A 21,602-nucleotide genomic window follows, 5' to 3' on the forward strand; every position below is an offset into this window, starting at 1 on the left:
CCCCAGCACCACCAAGCTCCACTGTTGGGCAATTGAGCAAGGCCCTTAACCCTCTCTGCTCCAGGGGTGTTGTATCATAGCTATCCCCTGGGCTCTTACTCCAACTTCCTCAGCTGGGATAAGTGAAGAAAAGATTTCCATTGGGCTGTAATGTACGTGTGGTGATAATAAAGGCTTCATGCCCTCAGTTAGTTATATTTATATTTGTATATGCAAAAAATACAAGAAAAAATGACTGTACTTTATGATCATCTGATCTTTATGCTTTATTCTGCAAACTGTGTGTGTGGTGTGTGTGTCGACCCTTTTAGGACACGCTTTTTAGGACACAAAGCCCTGTTCTCGAGAAAGAAGTCACCTTTATTGCCGATATATTAAAATCCGGACGACTGCCGTGCTCGTTTTCCTTAAAGCAAGAAAAGGGATTTCTTTTTTATATAGCATTTATTTACAGCTTCTATACATGTGACAGTCACTAACACAGGACAGAGGGCGACACGTTCGGCCACGTCTATCTGCTCCTTCCACTTCTCTTCGGACAAAAAAAATAAAAAAATGCAAACATGGCACGCCACCCTCGAAGAAGGTGAAGAAGTAGAAGAAAATAGTGAAGAAACAAAAATGTAAAAAAAAAAGAAGTGTAGCTCTTTGGAAATTGCTTCCGTTATTACAAAAAGAAAAAAAGAAGAAGAAGACAATCTAGTTTATTCTATTTCTTGAAGAGCTTTTTTTCCCCTACCATATGTGGCATGGCAGCTGGGTTTTAAAAAACAATCAGACAAAAAACAAAACGAACGAACAAAATGCACATCTGAAGCGAAAGGAGGAAAATACTGCAGTGTGACCATTCTCTGTATCTCCTAATTCAAAACGAATACTATGGAAAAAGAGAGAGAGAAAAAAAATAAAAATAAAACGTTGAGCGCCGATGCCTGTATTTCGAACAGTACACGCTGGACACTACTGCTATACAGGTAATAATAGTTGACCACACCTAGTATATCAGCTCTTTTTCCTGGTACTGTGGAGCAAAATGAACCTTTCGCTGCCCGCTCAGCAGGCCCGCCTTGTCAATTTAGTAAAAAAGTCCCAAAAAGATCCAGACAAGGGGCTAGGAGTGGATCTTCTCTAGATGAACCTCTGAATAGAACCACATTCTTTTGAACCCAAGGACTATGGCTATGTGCACGTGATTATCCTAAGTGGTCATGGCTTTTCTTTTTTTGTTTATTTTTTCTGTTCTTTAACCAATATACCTCTATAATTATTTATTGATGCTCTTTCACTTAACTCAAGGTTCTAGTAGTGCTATAGGGAAAAAAACAAAAACAAAACAGGAATGAAGCCTGATACATGTTTAGCTATTTCTTTTTGTAACATGTAATGTGCAAGATACTTGATGTTGTTACGGTTTATTACTGGATAATGAGATTAGTGCGCAGTATTGCCTGTTGTGTGCCATTTTCAGTATACTCAGAACACATTTTGAGTCATCTGAGTTATGACATTCGAATTTGAAGTTACACACACATTGAGGTGCTTTGGAAACAAAAAAAACAGGAGGGGGGGATGTGGGGCAAGGGCGGGGTTTAAGGACAGTGGTCAGGCACTCTGACTGGACGCCTTATTTCTTCCTGTAGTTGCCCAGCTGAACGGCGGAGCGGTCGAAGACGCAGCGGAAGGTGATGGGTTGGACCTCCCAGTATGGCACGGGGTTGCTGAACAGACTGATGCCAGAGTACATGGCCTTCTTGGTGTTGAAGCTGGGAGGGCAGAAGTCTTCTGTTCCCACAGTGGCTATCTTGTTGGAATGAAGATAGATCACCTAAAAAATAAAAAAAGAAACTCACAGTGTTCTACCAGCTCATCGCTAACCTTCAGTATGGTCTGTTTGAGATTGTATCTCGTGATGGTTCCATGCTCACCTGAATGTACTTGTGGTCAGGGAGTCCAGCAGGAACATTGGTTAGAGCGTTGTGGTCCAGGTGGAGCTCCCTCAAGTGTGGCATCATGGCCAGAGTGCCGTTCTCCACAACACTGATCTCGTTATTGCTCAGCCCAAGCCTACACACACACACACACACACACACACACACACAGTATATGTATTAGTATCGTCATTGTCAGTAGCCACTGACTGACTGCCTTCAGGAACACTGCCTGACTGCCTCAAGAGGTGTGAATACACCCTGGATGGGATGTCAGGGTTATCAATATAGAGGTTAGACTAAAGTAATGGCACACAGAGCTCCATGGTTCTATAGAGAACTCCAATGACCCTGGATTTTCTCAGCCTGATGCAATCCCTTTATATTCCCTGTAGTTAAGTTGGTGTAGTTAAACAATGTTACCCCTAATCTCTGTCAGTATCTAAAAAAGGAAACTTAGTTTTCCAAATAAAAGCTGAAAACTTCATCAAATAATGCTTTATCTTATAGGGACCAACAAACGTTCTGACATCATCTGACAACTCATTACTGGAAGGAGTTTCAAGCTGATGATTAGATGAAGAGCTTAAGGTTCTTACTTGGCAAGGTGCTTGAGACCTTTCAGGCTGTCAGAAGTGACCTTGGTAATCTTGTTGCTGTCCAGGTGGAGCTCCGACAGAGAGGTGGGCAGACCTGCAAGGATATGTAATGAACATTCAGGTAAGTTGAAGGAACAAGAATTATAGGAATGGGTATGTAGTCAAGTATGATCTCCTGTGTCTCCTGTGAGAGTTAGTGTATTCCTGACCTTTGGGAATGCTGGTAATGTTGGTGTCGGCGATACGGATATAGGAAACCCTCTTCAGATCCTTGAAAGCATCTGCATCCACACCCGAACTGGTCAAGGGGTTGGAGCCAAGCTCTGAAAAGTCAAGAATTATTGCTTTACTCATTAAGCATACCTAGATGCTACCTGATAACAATCCACTCTATCCAGTGATCTCTCCTCAGCGAGTGTTCTCTGTGTATACAGGACACATCGATAAAGAAAGGTGAAACGGCTGGAAATTTATTAGCATAAGCTGATTTCATGACAGATTTGTGCAGTTGCCTTGAATGCCGAGGGCGACGGCGCTGTAGCCGTGCTGGAACAGTCCGCTTCCACACGGATGAACGAGTCCAAACGGAAAAAAGGTTTATTTTTCGTGTTCAGCTGAATAAATGCATACGAATGAAGAGTGTTCTGGACTGCAATGGAAAACCATGAACTGTGTAATTATATGCAAGAGAGGGTGCACACAGGTGCTGGAACACACACACACACACACACACAATGTCTACACCAGCAACCATCCAACCAGCAACTTAAACCAATTTTAAATGCTGGCTCATCAGAACCACATGATACCAGGTTCTGTTGGGTTTTCATTACACCACATGCTCCACAGGAAACAAAATGACTTCTCAGCTACAATCTTTAAAGGATTTTGGATAGTTAAGAGCTCCTCACTGGACAACAAGCTGAAAAGAGAAATAAGAATTGTACATTTATCCATTTTTTTTACATATATAATCGATTGCCAATTAGTTATAGATTTAGTTCTTCATGCACCTAGAAAATAAACTGTAATTTAAATGTTCTTTGAATAATTGACACTTTTTAACTTTCCAAGCTAGCTGAAAGAAGAACCTTTTAGTTCACTGGTTCTATGCAAAAGGCAGCATGGCGGCTTAGTGGTTAGCACTTTTGCCTCATTGCAAGAAGGTCCTGGGTTTGAATCCCAGGTTTAAACTGGCAGGTGCTTGTGTGAGTTTACTCCGGGTACTCCGGTTTCCTCTCACAGTCCAAAAACATGTACATTAGGTTGATTGGTAATTCTAAATTGCCCATATGTGAGTGTGTGTGGTTGTCTGTCTATATATGTGGCCCTGTGATGGACTGGTGACCTGTCCAGGGTGTACCCCTGCCTTTTGCCCAATGTGTGCTGGGATTGGCCCCAGGAGATCCCCGTGACCCTTATTAGGAATAAAGCGGTTATAGAAAATGGATGGATGGGTTCTAAGCAAAATCTTAGACATATCGTTACTTGTTTTAGGGTTCCTTTAATGCTACGATCACACAGAGACTCACGAAGTGACCTGAGATTCATTTTGAGAAAGAACTGGCCAATTCCGGAGACATGACTGACAGTGAGGATCGGTGACTAGATGTGGGCGTGTCCACATCACTGATGCAACAAAGTTATGCAAATATCGAGCAACTTGGAAGTGCTCCAATGGAAGTGAAGACAGTAGAAGTCACGTGATCCTTGATGGAGATCATACACTTCAAACACTTCATCCCATATGATATAATGCAGATAAACACTGCTGAATTTTATACACAAACGTCAAATCTGTTTTACTTTAGTGGCAAGAAATCCGATTTGGAATGCTCGCCACATTACCCACTGATAAACACTATCACCATGGCAACCAGTAGAAGGAAAGGAAAGCCTTTTAAAGACTTCACCATATAGTCACTGAAGATAAAATGTGTGAACGTAGCTAAAGGGATCCCCAAAAGGACAAGCCTGACAAAAGAAGAGTTTCAGATTGAATTGTTTTATGTTCTTATTTCCTTGTTTCAAAAAGTTAACATTCTACAGTGGTAAAGAGACATTAATCCGATGGTCTGATACAGAAGACTTCCTGTCTTACCCATGACAATGACATTCACCATTCCGGTGAAAGACGCCTTCTTGATTTTGGTGATCTGGTTCTCGTGAATGCGTAGCTCCTGGACGCTCTTGGGCATGTTACTGGGAATCTCCTTCAGCAGGTTCTTGGAGAGATAAAGCCTCTGAAGGCTGACAAGGGGAGCGAGGGCCTTGGCGTGGATGATGGTGATCTTGTTGTTTACCAGGATGAGAGCCTGTTAGAGCCATGAAGAAGCAGAGGGTTAGAGTATTGTGTTGGGTACGTGTCTGCTTTTCCATGGCGTTCATGTGAAAGGAAGTGAATTGAGGAGAACATAGTGGAGAACAAAAGGTTCAAGATCATTTACATTTCTATCTCCTAGTCTGACAGATGGAATGCGTGTTCACATTTTCTCCTCAAGTTGTTTTTATTTACTTGCAGTTCTCTGTGAAAATGTATGAGGAGGAGCTACAACAAAGCAAGTAATCTCATCACTACAAGCACAAGGCAACACCCAGAGGGAAACGTCTATAATCGACTCTATTGTTCTTGCTGATCTTTTCCACGGCAGCCGCATGCGATCCAAAGTAACCGATGTAGCTAACGAATGCACTTCATTTAAATTAAACTAAATCGCTAACGTTATAAAGAACAAACCTCACAGCTGGAGCGCATGAAGGAACACGAGCATGCGTTCCGTAGCCGCTGTTCAAGCTGGAGAAACATAAACAAATCTAACACACATCCCTGATTGCTTAACACTGATCACATTACTCACTTCAGTGTCAGTGTCAGTGTGTACTCAGTCTGTAACATATCAAATCAGTGCATTCCTGCCAAGAACACTCATCGAGTCCAGGATTCTACCTTTAAATAATAAGCAATTAAACAGTCACTGAAATCTCAGCATCGTTCATTGTTCTTGGAGTGTTTTCTTAGGATCACGTTTAAATCCCAGTGGACCCAGCGAGTCGTCTTGATGTTTCTACCAAATATAGCGTGAAAGATCTCTCCCTCCACCCACTTACTTTCCCTCCACCCATCTGACCTTCATCCAGATAGACAGAAATTCTCGGAATGTGTTACTTCTCACAGGGAAGAGAAACAGCTCAGTATTTAGTCTGCACATGCAGGATGGATTTTCAAAAGTGAACGTTTTCTCCACCTGCACCTGGACCCACGCTGTGACGAGGGAGCTGACTGCAGGACATTTGAGAGAAGAACCTCCTTTTAACTGCATATTTCTAGGAGTTTAGGGTTGATCTATTGCTTTGTTTTTCTTCTGGAAATCATGGCCTGATACTTAACTTACTTAATTGCTCAGAAGAACAAAAACAGTTGTTCCAACAAAATGACCGGGAATGTTTTAGCTCCCTTTTTTTTTTGACTGTGACATTTTTCTTTCCCCTTGGTTTTAAAAATAGAGATGAAGCACATTAAAAGTGTGGTCTGGAACAGCTAAACGTTCTCCTCCTAAAAATTTTCTCTGGACTCTGGAGGATTTGGAAAGATCCAGAAATGTAATTTTGAGAATGAAAGCAGAGAGAGTAAAAGAGAGAGAAAGATGGATTAAAAAAAGGGGGTTACATGAAGTTCTTTGAGGCCTTTAAAGTCGTTCTCTCTGATCTCGGTGATCTTGTTGTTTTGCAGGTCCAGCAGTTGGGTGTCTGATGCGATCTGCTCAGGAACGTGCTTCATCCCTGTGGAGAACATGGGCAGGATTCAGGATTCAGGAAAACAGCTGAAGGTGAAAAGTTGAACTCTTGTGTAGTTTCCATATCCTATCTAATTAGATTTGAGAATATTTTTGAGAAATCTGAAGGAGTTCAGTGAATAGAAAACCAGAGATCGGTCAACTAGAGAATTATGGGCATGCCTTATGAGAAAAATAAATGCATCTATTTCAGAAATGTTCATGGAACCTTCCAGACCTTCCTCTATTCACATTAAACCTTCTTTTTACAGTTAAAACAGAGCAAAATGATAGAGTCTGTATGTTTAAAATGTCAATATCATGAAAGCAGGAAATGAAGTACAATGATAGAGTAAGTGCCAGAAAAAGTGGGACAATTTTGTTTCAGATAGAATTTCTTACAATTGGCAGACACCCTTATCTACAGCAACTTACATTTTATCTCGTTTTTTTTACAACTGAGAGTTAAGGGCCTTGCTCAAGGGCCCAGCAGTGACAGCGTGGTGGACCTAGGATTTGAACTCACAACCTTCTCATCAGCAGTCCAACATCTTCACCGCTACCACATCCCCCATGATGCATGAGCTGTAAAAGTTAAGCTTTGCATTCTAATTCAAGTTAAAAAAAAGATATCCAGACACATCCTATTATTTGCTTGGATTTCTATTACATTTTTAAAGAATTTTTTAAGGTTTCTACATTTTCATTGAGGTTCTTTTGTCGGGCTTCAAATGAATTAAATCAGTTTTATTTCAGTGCTTTTAAACTGTATTATTCAAAATCAGAATTGCTAAAGATACCTGAAGCACCATTATCATTACACATGGATTGCTCGTATAGTAGTTACTTTAAATTTAAAGGTAAAAATGTCAGTGAAAACATTGTAATTGAGGTGAAGAATCTTTTAATCTCATCTAAACAGTAATTTTAATTTTTGTAATTTTTCATTGTGTCATAATAAGTGCAAGAGCATGCTGGGGGAATAAATAATTGAATACATTTTACTGCAGAAACTTTTCAATTTTCAGTGAAGTATAATTTAATAATTTACATTTTTTCGCTATTTCCTTCTTCATCTATAGTTACACTGAATGTTTCTGGACACCAGAATAAATTTGAATTTCTGCTGATTTTGCTTTAGGGGTATTATACAAGATCTTGAATTCCAGTGAGAACCCTTGCAAAAAGATTTTTAAAAAAAATCATAATTTTTTTGTAATTTTTTTCCAATACTTTGCCAATCTCAGGAAATATTTATTTATTTATTTATTTATTTATTTATTTAATATTTTATTTAATTTTTAAAAAATATTTTTATTCTATTTCTGCAATATTTTATTTACATAATTATACATCAATACAATACAGTTTTCCTACTAATATCCTGCCTCTATGAACCCAAATGAATAACATTTCTAACCCCACCCTTAGACTTAACCTTAACCTTTATCATTTTTTTTCCCCCAAATACTTCAAGATGTCTTTGAGTCACGCAAATCATAACAAATGATTGCAAGCGTGGAACCCTGTTGAATCTGTTAGAAGAGGTCCGGTGAGAAGTTTTAAGGGCTACGCCTGCAAATCATGCCTCACATGCCTCATGCCTGGCCTGTGAGATCAGTGTGCAGAGATATACTGTTACTGAAAGGAACACGTCTCACAGACCATTAAAAAATAGACAGATTGTTTTGACTTCCTTGGCAAAAGAAAGGACAGAAATTTAGACGTATGTTTCGCTGAGCGTTATCCATCAGATGAGTCATTTCTTGCATTATATCGTGACTCATTTTCAAGTTTGTTTTGAGGTTCTAATGTGCTTTACTCCGGCCTTCCAGCTCTGTCCTCTCTCTATCTGGTTCTTGCATAAACAGTTTGGATAATATGTCAGTTGGTATGATGTACCAGTGACAATATGGACGTCGAAACACTCCATGTGTCGTTATTCATGAGAAATGTCTCTGGTTCTGTGTTTAGTCTTATCTCCAGCCTTTCAGTCCAGAGCACTTCCATGAATGTGGGTCAAGTGTGGCCTGTTTACTGTAAAAATGTAATTCTCATATTATCATTTACAAAGTTTCCATCAACAGCATACATGTTACTGGAGATTCTGGAAAGTTCTGGATAAACAACACTGGGAAGTCAGTACAGTGCAGCACCCTTCACAATTTACTGTAGATATTACAAGGGCTTTATAAACACTATAATACTGGTGAAAAATCCCTCTGAGTAAACAGTCGATCGAGTAAATTGCACAACATTGGATAAATGGTGTCTAATCACAGCAGGATGTAGCCGGGAGATAATGTGCCTGGAATTTCCTTAACAAATCATCCTCTAATAATAATAATAATAATGGTACGCTATGATTCAGAGGTCAAAAGAAAAACAAGAGAGAAAACAGGAGAACTGGACATGCTCATAAAATGAATACATAATAATTAATTATAATTTATCATAGTCACTTTTCTTTACTCCCTAAATAACAAAAACAACCAGTGTTACAAAAGGACTATCATTTTTGTCAGACTTACCAAGGAATAGCTTTTAGCTTGCTCAGAATAATACACACATTTATAACACTACATAACACCTTTATAACACCTTCCCATAGCTACATAAGACATTCATAAATGCCATAGCTACATAACACTTACATAAATCCCATAGCTTCATAACACCTTCATAAATCTTATAGCTTCATAACACTTTAAGTCCCATAGCTACAAAACACCTTCATAAACCCCATAGCTACATAACACCTTCATAAATCCCATAGCTTCAAAAGACCTTCATAAATCCCAAAACTGCATAACACCTTCATAAACTCCATAGCTTCATAACACCTTAAATCCCATAGCTACAAAACACCTTCATAAATCCCAAAACTGCATAACACCTTCATAAATCCCATAGCAACATAACACCTTCATAAATCCCATAGTGCTTACTGAAGTGCTTATGATTTTAGTCGAGCTGTCAGAAAGAGCTTATGCACTGTTATGAACATAACCTTTAACCACAGTCTTGAATCAGGTATTATGTCCAAGGCTCTCTTTATTACATTATGTATGTAGGAATAAGCTTGTTATGTATGTTAGAATAGCTGTAGTGCTTAGTAGTGCTAAGTAGTGCTAAGTAGTGCTTATGTACCCTTATGAGCATCACCCCTTAACTAAGTCCAGGGCAGTCGTTTTGATAGCAGAAGCATATTGAATTAAACTTTTTATAAACATTTATGTCAGATGTCGTGAGGAGCTAATGTAAGCCTTATGGAACTCTATAAACATCACACTAAACCAGATCCAGTAACAACAGTGTAAAAAAAATTGGAAAGGTGTTCAGTTCCTTATCAGTGGAAGGGTCCCGGGTGTTTAAGGGGTTAATTTAACCATGTTTACCGAACCCTTCCCTTTGTTCTAAGCAACCTTAAGGAACCTCTGATTAGGACAGAACCTTGATACAGTTCCTCAGTGAAAAAGTTTGTGTTTGAGTGCGTGCTCTGTTTAAATCGCTGTGTTTTCAGAACAACGTGACGTAAACAAGGCTCACGGCTGAGGTTAGATAGAGAACAGACCTCTCACCTCCCTCTTCTACCCTCTCTTTCGCCCCATGATGCCTGCCAGGAGGCCTGTGGAACAGATGAGGCCTGCACGGTAGTGAGTCCAACCTCTACTCCATCTTTTTACTCCCTTTCCCTTTCTTTCTCTTCACTCTCTTGGAAGCTTTAGCAAACGGAATGAAACCTTCCTCAGAGCGGAGTCTTTCTTGGTTGCTTTCCGCCTGATCATCTGTTTGCTTTTAACGGTTCTTCCAATAAGCGTAATCTTAGGATCAGTTTTTGGGAGGCTTATAGCTGAAATGATCATAAGCGTGATTTTTCCACTATTGCTCAAAGTGTATTAGTAATGGAATAAGCTGTAACATGATTTTTTTTTCTTTTTAAATCAAGAACAGATTCGATGTCGATGGTTATTTATCCTGGATTTGAAGTTGTCTAAAGTTGCTCATTGTATATTAAACTGCCTGACAGTCTGTTACTCTAGAAACCAAAATAATAATAACCTTTTTCAGTTTAATTTGTGTTCTGAATACACAAACTGAAGTAGAAACATGTGAAGGAAAAAAGAAAGATTAGCCGTTTACTGGAGTCCTTGTAGCATTGCAATAGCAGAGAGCTAAAGTAGACGGCGGTGGTGGCTCAAGTGGTTAAGGCTCTGGGTCATTGACCGGAAGATTGGAGTTCAAGCCCCAGCACTGCCAAGCTGCCACTGTTGGGCCCTTGAGCAAGGCCCTTAACCTCACCTGCTCCAGATGTGCTGCATCATGGCTGACCATGCGCTCTGACCCCAAACCTCAAGGATGGGATATGCGAGGAAAGAATTTCACTGTGCAGTAATGTATATGTGACAAATAAAGACAACTTAACTAAAGATGCTTAAAGATGGCAGCTAATCAGGAGGATGTGAAAGATGCACTGTTTGTGGTGGTAAACTTCAACCTGTGAATTCACAAGCTTCATTCTTGCTAGCCAATAGAAATCAAGTGGGCAGAACTCTGGTCTGTTCTTTTTGGTTAAAAATGCTCATTATTAATCAGCATTAATATCAAACTTTTACCTCAGTATTTTCTTACTGTTACTTGGTGCACATGGTGTAAATGGAGTAAACCCTAAAAAAATACCCCGGGTTTCGTCTTTAAACTGATTTTCTTTTTGGATTTTCTTTTTACCGTTGTTAGCATCTGTGGACCTCATGGAGGTCAATGAAAGGATAAGCACTGTACAATGCCCTGGACCATCGATTATAGTTTCCAAAATCTCTTGGGTTCTGAAGATAAGATACCTTTCCAGCAAAGAAAGAATGCGGGAGAAGATCTCACTCCTGGAACGTCTTTCCAGACGCACACACAGAGAAATCTGTGGAAGTAATTAGACCATCTTTCTGCTGGCTTGTGAAAGGAAGTGAAGTATTACAGACATTTACAGAGACAGGCATGTTATTAACCTAATGACTTGAAGATGGTAGGATCAAGCAAGCAAAAAAAAAAAAAAAAAAAAGCTGTCTTCTTAGACACTACATTTTGGAGTCATAAAAACAGAAAAGTCAGAGCTTTCTCAGGCCTGCAACTCAACACCTACTGTTCAGCCACTTTTTAAAGGGTGAAATAAAGGCTGACAGACTTGTAAAAGCAACGACGGAGACGAGCAGGAAAACAAGCCACGAGCCAAAGTTCTGTCTTCACCATTATAAATCTTTGAGGGGTTTTTTTCTGCTTCATACATTGGATCATCAAACACAGCTTACCTAAGACTAGAGAAGTCAAGAGGAAAGGACTTCTATCAGGTCGCCTTCGTCGTTTCTTTCATTCAAATCTAATACAGTTATGTGTTATAATAATGTGACTGCAATTTGTTTGTTAGCTATAGATGAGTGCTAGCGACAGTAACCACCTCACCAACCCAGCTCTCTGGAAGGATTTCCTTTATTGTATATATATATATTTATAATATAATAATATATTATTTATCTCCAAAACATCCTGCATCAAAACTACAATGTTTGAAGGCAGTTGTAAAGAACACACGTTTTCCTTTAAAAGCTTTCTAGAGTCCTCAAGAAGCCTTTACTGTACTATTTAAAACTAAAAGTAGAAGCTCCTCTGAAGAGTACTGATGGTCATAAACTCTTAAAAACAATAAAAAGCTGACAAAACCAAGACCAAATTCTCATTGAAGAACCATTCTTTTGGTTCCCCTTTCAATAAATGGTTCTCCTAAAAAGAACCTTAGTCCCATATAGAAGGTTTTAGTGGTAAGAATATTGCAAAGAACCTTTAGTGCAATGGAAATGTTCCATGGATGTTAAAAGTTCTTCATAGAACCATACACCCTGACAAAGAACCATTGAAGAACCTTTATGTTTAAGAATGTGTGGCAAAAAGAAATGTATCACTTATCACAATTCTTACAAATAATTGTAATGTACACTGTGTGCGTGTTTATATATTATACATATCATATATACAGTATATTATTTTGGTAACAAAACACCAACCAAGAGCAAGTAACTGTTCTGGGAACCTCCAGTTTTATCATTACGAGAAGAAAATGAAGCAACTGGTACCAAAAAATAAATAAATAACAAAAGAGTTATGTAAACCCTGACACATGATGAGTGGCGCAATATCATTTCCGTTCTTTAACTAATAACACCACTGTGATTTTTTTATAGCTTCCTTTGAATTTCTCAAGAACTGTTGACGCAGAAACTGAACTTGGATTTTTAACTGGGAGCGTATCAACAGGAGGTGACTACTAATGCTGTATAATAGCCAATCATTTGTTGTGAATGATTAGCCTTGTAAGTGTGAACATTACCTAGATCAGAGCACTGCACCACACGCAGATGGCACTGGCATCTAAAAGGACAAACAGGTCCGGCGGGAACTTCAGGAGGAAGTTCTTCCTTCGGAGGAATGGCAGGTGGACCGTCACCAGAGTTTGGCTCGTCTTCCAGCATGAAGTCCAGAAAGCCGGACTGACGGAAGGGCAGAGCCCAGCACGCGGACACCAGGAGCAGGGTGAGACAGGCCAACCTCATGCTGTCACTGACCTGGAGGGTGGAGGAGACAGGGCAGAGGTCAGGGGTTGAAAAGAGGGCAGGGGGTTTTGAAAAACCTGGAGATGAAGGAATTTAGGAGAACTGGTTAAAGGCTGATTAAATTATATAATAATAATAATAATAATAATAATAATAATAATAATAATAATTATTATTATTATTATTATTATTATAAACATTTTAATTTTCTCAAAAGATCCTTTTTGATAATAATAAAAAAATTATTATTATTATTTTATTATTCTCTTATAATCATAATAATAATAATAATCATAATCATAATAATAATAATAGATTGTGCTTAAAACTAGACTGGAAACAAATTTATCCCAGTGTTGTAGATGCCAATATAACTCTAATAAACTTGTAAAATTCTCTGGTATATGATGAATAAAAGACCTCAAGATGTAGTAAAATAATCAATGGTGTAATGAAGTTACTGTTACCACCACAGAGCTGAGTATTTTCCTGTCACAGTGAAGTGTTTTATTCCTTAAAAAACTTAAACACCGCTTTAAAATATGTGAGGTTTAGCCCTCGAGGGTTGTTACTCCCTTCTAGCTGGGGCAACTCCACCTTCAGTCATGGGGAATAAAATCATCTTTACACTGCAGAGACTCCTGCCATAAACACACTTCAACACACACAAACGAATATAGTTACAAAAAAAGAAAGAAAAACACTTAACACACACACACACACACACAAGGGCAAGAGGTTCTTGAATGAAGGTAAAATTGCTGGGTAAGTAATTTCAAGGTTAGGTCAGGTCCAAACAATTTCACGTCTCTCATTCTTGCTTTTTGGTGGATGGTATAATTATGGTATAGCGAGCAAAACCCCTGAGACCATGCATGACCTCTGAGACTGGACCTAAGAGTTTGAATCGGACGGCAAGCCCAAGCTCTTATTTTGGATACGAGGCGATTTGAGATGGAGCAGAATAAAAATAAGAGAATAAACTAATAGAGCCAAATCTCTGCAAGGATTTTACGACATGGATCCAAACAAAATATCTTCTTCATCACGAAAAGTTCTAGCTCGAGTCCAAATCGCTGACTTCATCAGCTGGATAAAAGCCGGGAGTGTCTCCATCCTTCCCGAGAGAACAAAACATATCGTGTACCAAACTCCCCAAAGTGCCCTTGTTTATTTGATCTGAATAAAAAGATGAAGAACACAATGTGAGCTGTGGAAGGGTCAAAGATGAGCGCTTGGTCCGCTTATCTTTCACATTAAATCACGATAAAATTCATGATAAGACTCTCCATGCTGTCCAGACATGAAGATTTCACAATATAATCACGTGTGCTGGATCAAATGCTATTTTACAAGCTGCTGATTAATGAGAGTTGAAGCCATGTTCATAACTCTGACTTTCTAACTGTTATCTAATGCCACGTGGGTCTGTCTCATTCATCCAGAAAGAGAGAAATTCTCATTAGGCAGAAGAAACAAACCTTGAATTGCCTGAAGCTAAAAGTCTTCACTCTTAAAGAACAGGCTGAGACAGGACCGAGGAGCCCCGGAGCACTGGCTTCCTTCTGCTTTCTAAACAGAGCATTAGATTCCTGTCATGGCTATCTGACCACCCACTCAGCTGCTCCTGAGACACGTTTTCACTTTCTCTCAGTGTTCAGCTCTGTTCTGTCAGCCAGGTGAAGACCATGACAAAAACCCAAAGAGTTTAAAGTGAATCTCTCTGTTTGTTGAACTGAAAACATTTGCTTTCTGAATGCAATGTGCTAGCAGTGCAACAGGCAGGTTGTAACAGAGCGAGTCTGGGAGCCAGATTAATCAGCCAGGTGTCAGGAGAGATTCTCGATACTGTAATGTCCATCAATGTCTTTTCAGTTCCCTGTCTGAGCTTCCAATCTTAATTTCTGCTCGGTCTCAAAAATGACTCCTGACCTGTTTTTGCACGTTCCGATCGGCTACGGTTTTTATTACGCCGTGTTAAAATGATTCAGAGCAACACATGAAGATGTTTTATGTCTTGTCTTGTTTTGTGTCTTTAGGGAGCAAGCGCAAGGATTCAAAATTTATTTAGATGGTGTGCGATTTTTTTTTTTTTTTTTTTTCACTTTTTGCAATTATATAAATTATATGTATATAGAAAAAACATATTTGCCCCTGACTGGAAAAAGAAAAAAAAAAGCAACTTCTATTTTTTAAAATAATTAATTTATGTTATTAATTTATTTATTTTCATTAAGCATTCTACTATTTGCTTTACATTTCCTAGAACATTATTGTACTTTAATTCACACCATATGTATTTCAGCTGCTTTAAGATTTAGCAGAATTTGTTTATTTAATTATTTATTTTGTGATTGTTGACTAAAACGCTCGATTTATTTGTGATTGTCGTGACTTTTTTTTTCTTTCAAAAATTTGCATGAAGACACAGGATTTGGCTGAATGTGTTGTGATGATGTCACACAATGTTTCTCGCCTCAAATCTGCAGGAAATCAGTAGTAGCTTTTTTGAAAATTGATTTCAAGCTACTTTGCCTGCTTGATTTTGCCATAATTTCAATTACTCTGATTGCAAAAAAGGGTGTGGTGTTTCTATATTTCCTATACAATTATAAAAATTGGCTAATTAAATTTTTAAATACAATTTAAATCTGAAAATATATATATATACATAAATAAATATATAAAATTATATATATAAATATCACAATTTTAAATACATAATAATAGTATTGTTTATTTATTTTGAAATATATTTTATATTTCTTTAATTTAATTAAAAATATTTTTTATTATGAAATATGAAATGTTATTATTTATTGGGTTCACCTGTTTTGCTACTTTAATTTTTAAAAGGACCACACAGTGGTCCAGTCTTAATTAGGATTCCATCACAAAAAGCCTCTTTGTTGGACACAATAGATGACTGTCCCCATGTCCTAATGAGACTGGTATTAGCAGGTTATTAAAACTGCATGAAGATGACGTTATCCAGAGTGAGAGAACATGGAATGTTTTATTTTACTCCAACGCTGCGCTGTGTTAACAAGCAGATCCTGCCAGATCATTACACAGCCTCGGCTCTAATGGAAACTGCTTCACTCCGGTGAACCCCTGGAGGCCACCCGTGTGTGTGTGTGTGTGTGAGAGAGAGAGAGAGAGAGAGAGAGAGGGATCAGCCCAACAAAGATGCACTGCTGGCTTTTTCCAGGCTTTGAAATGCTGCCTGGCTGAAAGCATCACCCCTGGCCTCCAATCTCTGAGAAAAAGAAAAAGGATACGTGGCTCTTGAAGCAGCTTGCCCTCGTTTTGCCTTCGCCTCGTTCGCCTCGTGTGTTTTTGGTTTGTGTCGGAGCAGGTTTAAGTTCTTAGGTGAGAAGAAAATCCGATAGAACGGGGCAGGGGGGTGTGGGGTTTACACTTCCTGTCTACAACAACCCCCTAAACCTAACACACACACACCTATATTGCATTTCCATTTCACAGTGTAAGCAAAGTACTGACAGGAAGCACAATGCAATCAGCAGGAGATTAAAGACATGCCTTCTCAGCTTCACTTTTTCCCCCACAGGCATCAAGTCTACAGTGTTTACAGTTAAACCACACGCTCGATTCTGATTGGCCGAGGATTTGTTTTTTTCTATTCCAGCAGCTTTTCTTCACCTGAATGCATTACTGTTCTTCTTAAGTGTAATAAAAATAAAACTGGAATCACTGATATATAAATATGAAGATTTTCTTCTGAGGAAGGATTTCAGGTTTATTTAACATTTAAGGAAGGAGTCTCCGGTGTCAGAGCTTCGTAACAGAAGGAGTTTGCGCTTTGAGGTGTTTTATTCACCTTTTATTTATTCTTCAGAGACAGAAAAAACGGCTGGTGTAAGTTACATGTGGACATTTAATGCATAAAAATAATATTATTTAAAAAAAAATATTTTTTAAGTATATTATAGATTTAAACAATAATAAATATAATAAATAAAATAAATAATAAATATTTTAAAATAAATAATTTTAACTATAAATGGATAAAAAAATATTAGGTAAAAATGTGAGGAGAATAAATCAGGAGTTCAGGACAGTAAAACTGATTATTTTCCTGTAGCACTTTAATTCCTACATGTTACATGTAGTTTGATGTAATTATAGTTGCTATAAAGTTTTTATACGCACCCTGAAGCCACCGAACAAATCTGCTATCTGATTTGACTTTTTCGGCTGAAAGATTTTTTTGTTGTTAGCCCTGTGTGCTACAGGAGGAAATGAGATGCTTTTTTCTGTCTGTTTAACATTAAAAAAAAAAAATACAAAAAAAAGTCATGGTTTTATTTTTGCTCTAAAACGGAAAACCTGCACATGACACTTTGAGCTAGTTTTCTTGCTAGTTTTTATGCTAGTTACTTCAACAAAACCTGAGGGAAGCGGAAGCTTTCGCTTGTTTATTGATGCTACAGTTAGTAAAATCTGTAGCTATATGTTAGCAAGCTAGCAAGCAATTATCTACCCAGCTAGCTGTTTCACAAGTTCTTGTTTGGTTCATTTGAAGCTTTGTGACTATTAAAATTTCAAAAGAAAATAAAATTGTTGAATATAAAGGTTATGTCTGTGAGATGTTTGTCTAGAAACAAAGCTAAGAAAGTCAAAAGGTCTTTGAAAGCAATTTTAAGGTAATGCACAGGAGCTGTTCACAAATATTCTACTAGCCAGCTAGCTAACTTTGGCCAAGTTTACAGAATTCCTGTCAAATTTGTTTCTGTCATATTCAGAAACATTCCTTCTCGCTGCTGATGCTAATGATCTAACTTAAGCTTAACCAGTCACAACGGTTCACTGTTCAATCCTAAATCTATAGCAAACCTCATTTCTGACTGATTTCTTTAGCCTTAGATGCTAATACTCAACTGCTTATGCTATATAGTTAGCTAAAATAAGCTAACTAGGGTCAACATTTGTAGGAATATTCACAAATGTTTTTAAACTGTCAGATATTTTCTATAACTAGTGAACATTAGCTCACCTGACAGGATTTGTGTGCGCGTTATTTTCATCATATTCCTAGATATTCATAATATTCACTGCTAGCGCTAGCTAGTTCGATAACGTGATCTAACCAATAACATTTCTAAGGTTATTTTTTGAAATCACATTTATAGATGTTTTCAATCTTCACTGAACTTCTCTGAGATGATTTTAAGGCTCCTGCTGAGGCTAGCCAGCTAGCATACACAAGCTAAGCTGATTTATTAGTTCTGAAGTCATTTTTGCTAATGAATATAAAAATGTAGCGCCAAACCCATGGATTATTTGGTATGAATATATAATTCTATCAGTTTTCTCAGTGGTGCAGAATAAATTCAGGCGATTTTGTATTTCTAGCCATTTATCCGAGCATTGCATTGATTACTAGCTAGTTATTCTAGCTAGTTTTCTTGCTAGTACTTATGCTAGTTGCTTCAACAAAACAGGAGAAAAGCAGCAGTGAGTGTTGTAGCAATCAGAAGTTTTATTCATCTTGCTTTATACTTTAGTGAACTTAACTAGCCGACACACAGGACCCTTACTGAAGCCTGTAATCTTAGCAAATCAGGGTCACGTAGTTTAGCCGCGTGTCTGATTGAGACGAGGTTGTGAGCTTCAGCGATGTAGGATCTCCTTCCGTGCCATTTTACCCAGGAAAAAAAAACTTTCTTGGATAAGCATGAGGAAAAAGCTAGCGCACTCACTACACCTGCTCAGACCTGCACGGAAATAAATCAGGAAACGACTTAAAATAAATTCCCTGATGGTTCGATCACCTGAGAGAGGAAAAAAATAAACGCAGAGAGCTTTAGAAAATTCCATCTCTTCACAGAGATTCACACAGAGGAGGAAAAAAAGAGGGAAAAAAAAACCACAGCATGCTGTTTAATGGTGAAAACATCCCGAGTGTTTGGGGTGAGTTTGGGAGAAGGTATGCTGTATGGTTAAGCCACATCACAACCAGCTCATTTCCATTAAACCTTCTTCATCAACCCGGTGTGTTAACCCTGGGTTTTGGGTCTAACGATGGAAATTCCAGCTCTAAACTCCAGAGTTGGGAAATCAGGCTGATAGCCAGTGTCCAGCGTGGCTCTTCTTCATCGTGTCTCGTCTCTGGCACTGGCTGGTAACATGATCTGCTGCAGGAACTGAATAACAGGGTAAAGAAATCTGCCAGCCTTTATTAAGAGCGCCATTAAGACATGAAACGTTTCCATTGGCTGCTGTTAGAGCAGCGCTTCCAAATTTGGGAAATACTGTAAAGGCTGCCGTATATTATTTCTCTGGACCCCTGTCCCATTACCCCATTCCCTCCCTCCCTCCCTCTTCCTCCTCCTCCTCTTCTCGTTGCCTAACTCGGGTTGTGTTTTGAGTTAGTTGGGAATTTTGGTGGGGGTTTTTGCTGGGAAGTGCTTTGTCGGCCCGTGTGCTCTGAATTAAAACTGTGTCATTAAAGCCTTTATGAGATCTCAGAGTCCAGGGAGTCGTCTCTTCCTCTTCCTTTACTTCACTCACGTACACATTTTCATTTTCTTCTCAATTCCACTACCTATATACGCTACACCCATCTTTAAGTGCAGTGAAGCCTCTGAGAGCCGGAAGGGAAGATTCCAGACACGCAAACAGACTGAAACTTAATCTTTCTGTCACGATAAGAACTGAAATCCCAGCGTCTCTGAACTGAGCATTCTGGGATACGAGTTATAATTTAAGTATTAAGGGAGAAATGAGAAAGCAGCTGAAGTTAATGTTTCCAAAACGACCCGAAAGCCTGAAAGCACAGAAATAACAAGTTAAACTGTTATATAAGAACGTTGTCATCGAGACGGTAGAGAGTGTTTTGTTTATTTTTCTTATATGTCTTTATATAGTTTAATAAATGATCTGCACTCAAACTAAAGTATGTCTACTTGCAGGTATCGGAAAAACATTTCAATTCTGTTGTATAAACAGGTGACAGATGTGCACATCTGTATTTTACTCTCAGCATCATTTAAAGCTGTTAAAATGTAAGTGTAAGTGGCACAACTCTGAGTAGATTTATAATGTCTTTATATTAGAATAGAATAGAATAGAATAGAATAGAATAGAATAGAATAGAATAGAATAGAATAGAATTTAAGTGTGATTCAGGATAGTCACCGAAGACAGAAATTAAGTTGTATATTTAAACAAAAGGAAACATTCAGCGCATCTCTATGGAAGCGTACAGCTCTATCTGATATGAATGACATGACACTCTGTAAAATTTAAAATCACAATTAAATCCAGCTTTCTGTCTCTTAGTGGAACAAGGCTGGACTCCAGGAGTTTTTTAATGGAAAAAAACCCAAACAAAAACACCTGGGAAATCCTGGAGCAGCAGGTAGAGGTACTGACTGAGTTTGCTAGGTGAGTTTGAGTTACTGAGGAAAAAAGTGCTAGCTTTCTCTCTGAGGTGTTTTTTCATGACACCAGGCCTCCAGGCGGGGAATATAGAAGATTTTTACAATCTCTCTCTCTCTCTCTCTCTCTCTTTCATGTACACACTCACAAGATAAAAGAAAATAAACACATGATAGGAACGATGGAAAGGGAGAAAGGGATGATGATGAAGGGATGAGAAATTCAGTGACATACAGATGAGATATGCAGCATCAGCTGGTCCCAGTTGCACCACACCCCCCTTATAAACTCTCTCTCTCTCTCTCTCTCTCTCTATCCCACACACACACACACACACACATGCACACACACACACACGCACACATGCTGCATGGCTTCACTTAATAACAGTAGTTATATGTCAAGCAATCTGGTCCCACTCACTCACACACACACACAGCCTGTACTGTAACACACACACACACACATACACAAGATATCAAACACTTTTAAGCATTTTGAATACACACAAAACCTACAATTGTAATCTCTACACAAACACCACAAAACTTTCACTCAACCCCTTCAGTGTTAAATCAAGCATGGAAAAAGTTTGTGTATTCCTAGGAAGTGTAAACGATCCCAAATCCCATGATTCCTGTACATTTTGCATATGAAAAGAGGGAGAGGAAGAGTGTGTGGAAGCGCGAGTCCTACCTGTGCCGTTCGCAGGAAGAGGAGAGAAAGAAGATCAGCCGAAAATCCAGAGAAGGATGGAGTGAAGCTGCAGCACGGCAGGCCAAAGAGCCGATCACTGAGAGAATGCGTGCAGCCAAGAGAAAGCAGGTGTGCTGTAGCAGGGGAGGAGGGGACGAGAACGACAGAGGAGCCAGCCGAGAGAGAGAGAGAGAGAAGAAGAAGGAGGGAGAGAGGGAGAAGGAAAAAAAAGGAGGGAGGGGTTGAGTTCTGAGTCCCTCTCGAATTAGATAATTGGTGGAGAACTTTCCTCACATGCACTTCCCGAAAGTAGTTGGAAGATGAGAGACAGGGAAAAGGAAAGGAGAAAAGAGAGAGAGAGAGAGAGAGAGAGAGAGAATATCTGTCACACGGTGTCATCTGGTAATGACATGAGTACAGAGAAGTTCTGCACACATCCATTTCTCTCTCTCTCGCTCTCTATCTGTCTCACTCTCTGTGTGTCTGTCTGTCTGTCTCTCTCTCTCTCTCTCTCTCTCTCTATCTGTCTCACTCTCTGTGTGTCTGTCTGTCTCTCTCTCTCTCTCTGTGTGTCTGTCTGTCTCTCTCTCTCTCTTTGTGTCT

At 38.8% G+C, this 21,602-nt stretch overlaps 1 protein-coding gene across 2 annotated transcripts; it reads right to left on the bottom strand.

Annotated features, from left to right (window-relative positions):
* Positions 1-236: 236 nt before the first annotated feature.
* Positions 237-21,175, bottom strand: dcn (decorin). 2 transcript variants are annotated; one of them, XM_058417236.1, is made up of 8 exons: positions 21,000-21,175; positions 12,677-12,976; positions 6,195-6,307; positions 4,629-4,842; positions 2,737-2,850; positions 2,528-2,621; positions 1,926-2,064; positions 237-1,825 (listed from the first exon to the last, which is right to left on the bottom strand). In XM_058417236.1, exons 2-8 carry the CDS (start codon positions 12,897-12,899, stop codon positions 1,625-1,627), a joined length of 1,098 nt encoding a protein of 365 aa, XP_058273219.1. In that variant the 5' UTR covers positions 12,900-12,976; positions 21,000-21,175; the 3' UTR covers positions 237-1,624. The 2 variants fall into 2 exon arrangements, with proteins under 2 accessions (XP_058273219.1, XP_058273218.1); XM_058417235.1 differs by having other exon boundaries at positions 12,677-12,911; positions 21,000-21,174.
* Between the last annotated feature and the right edge of the window lie 427 nt (positions 21,176-21,602).

This window comes from Hemibagrus wyckioides, linkage group LG19, assembly GCF_019097595.1.
Source record: "Hemibagrus wyckioides isolate EC202008001 linkage group LG19, SWU_Hwy_1.0, whole genome shotgun sequence".
NCBI lineage: Eukaryota > Metazoa > Chordata > Actinopteri > Siluriformes > Bagridae > Hemibagrus > Hemibagrus wyckioides.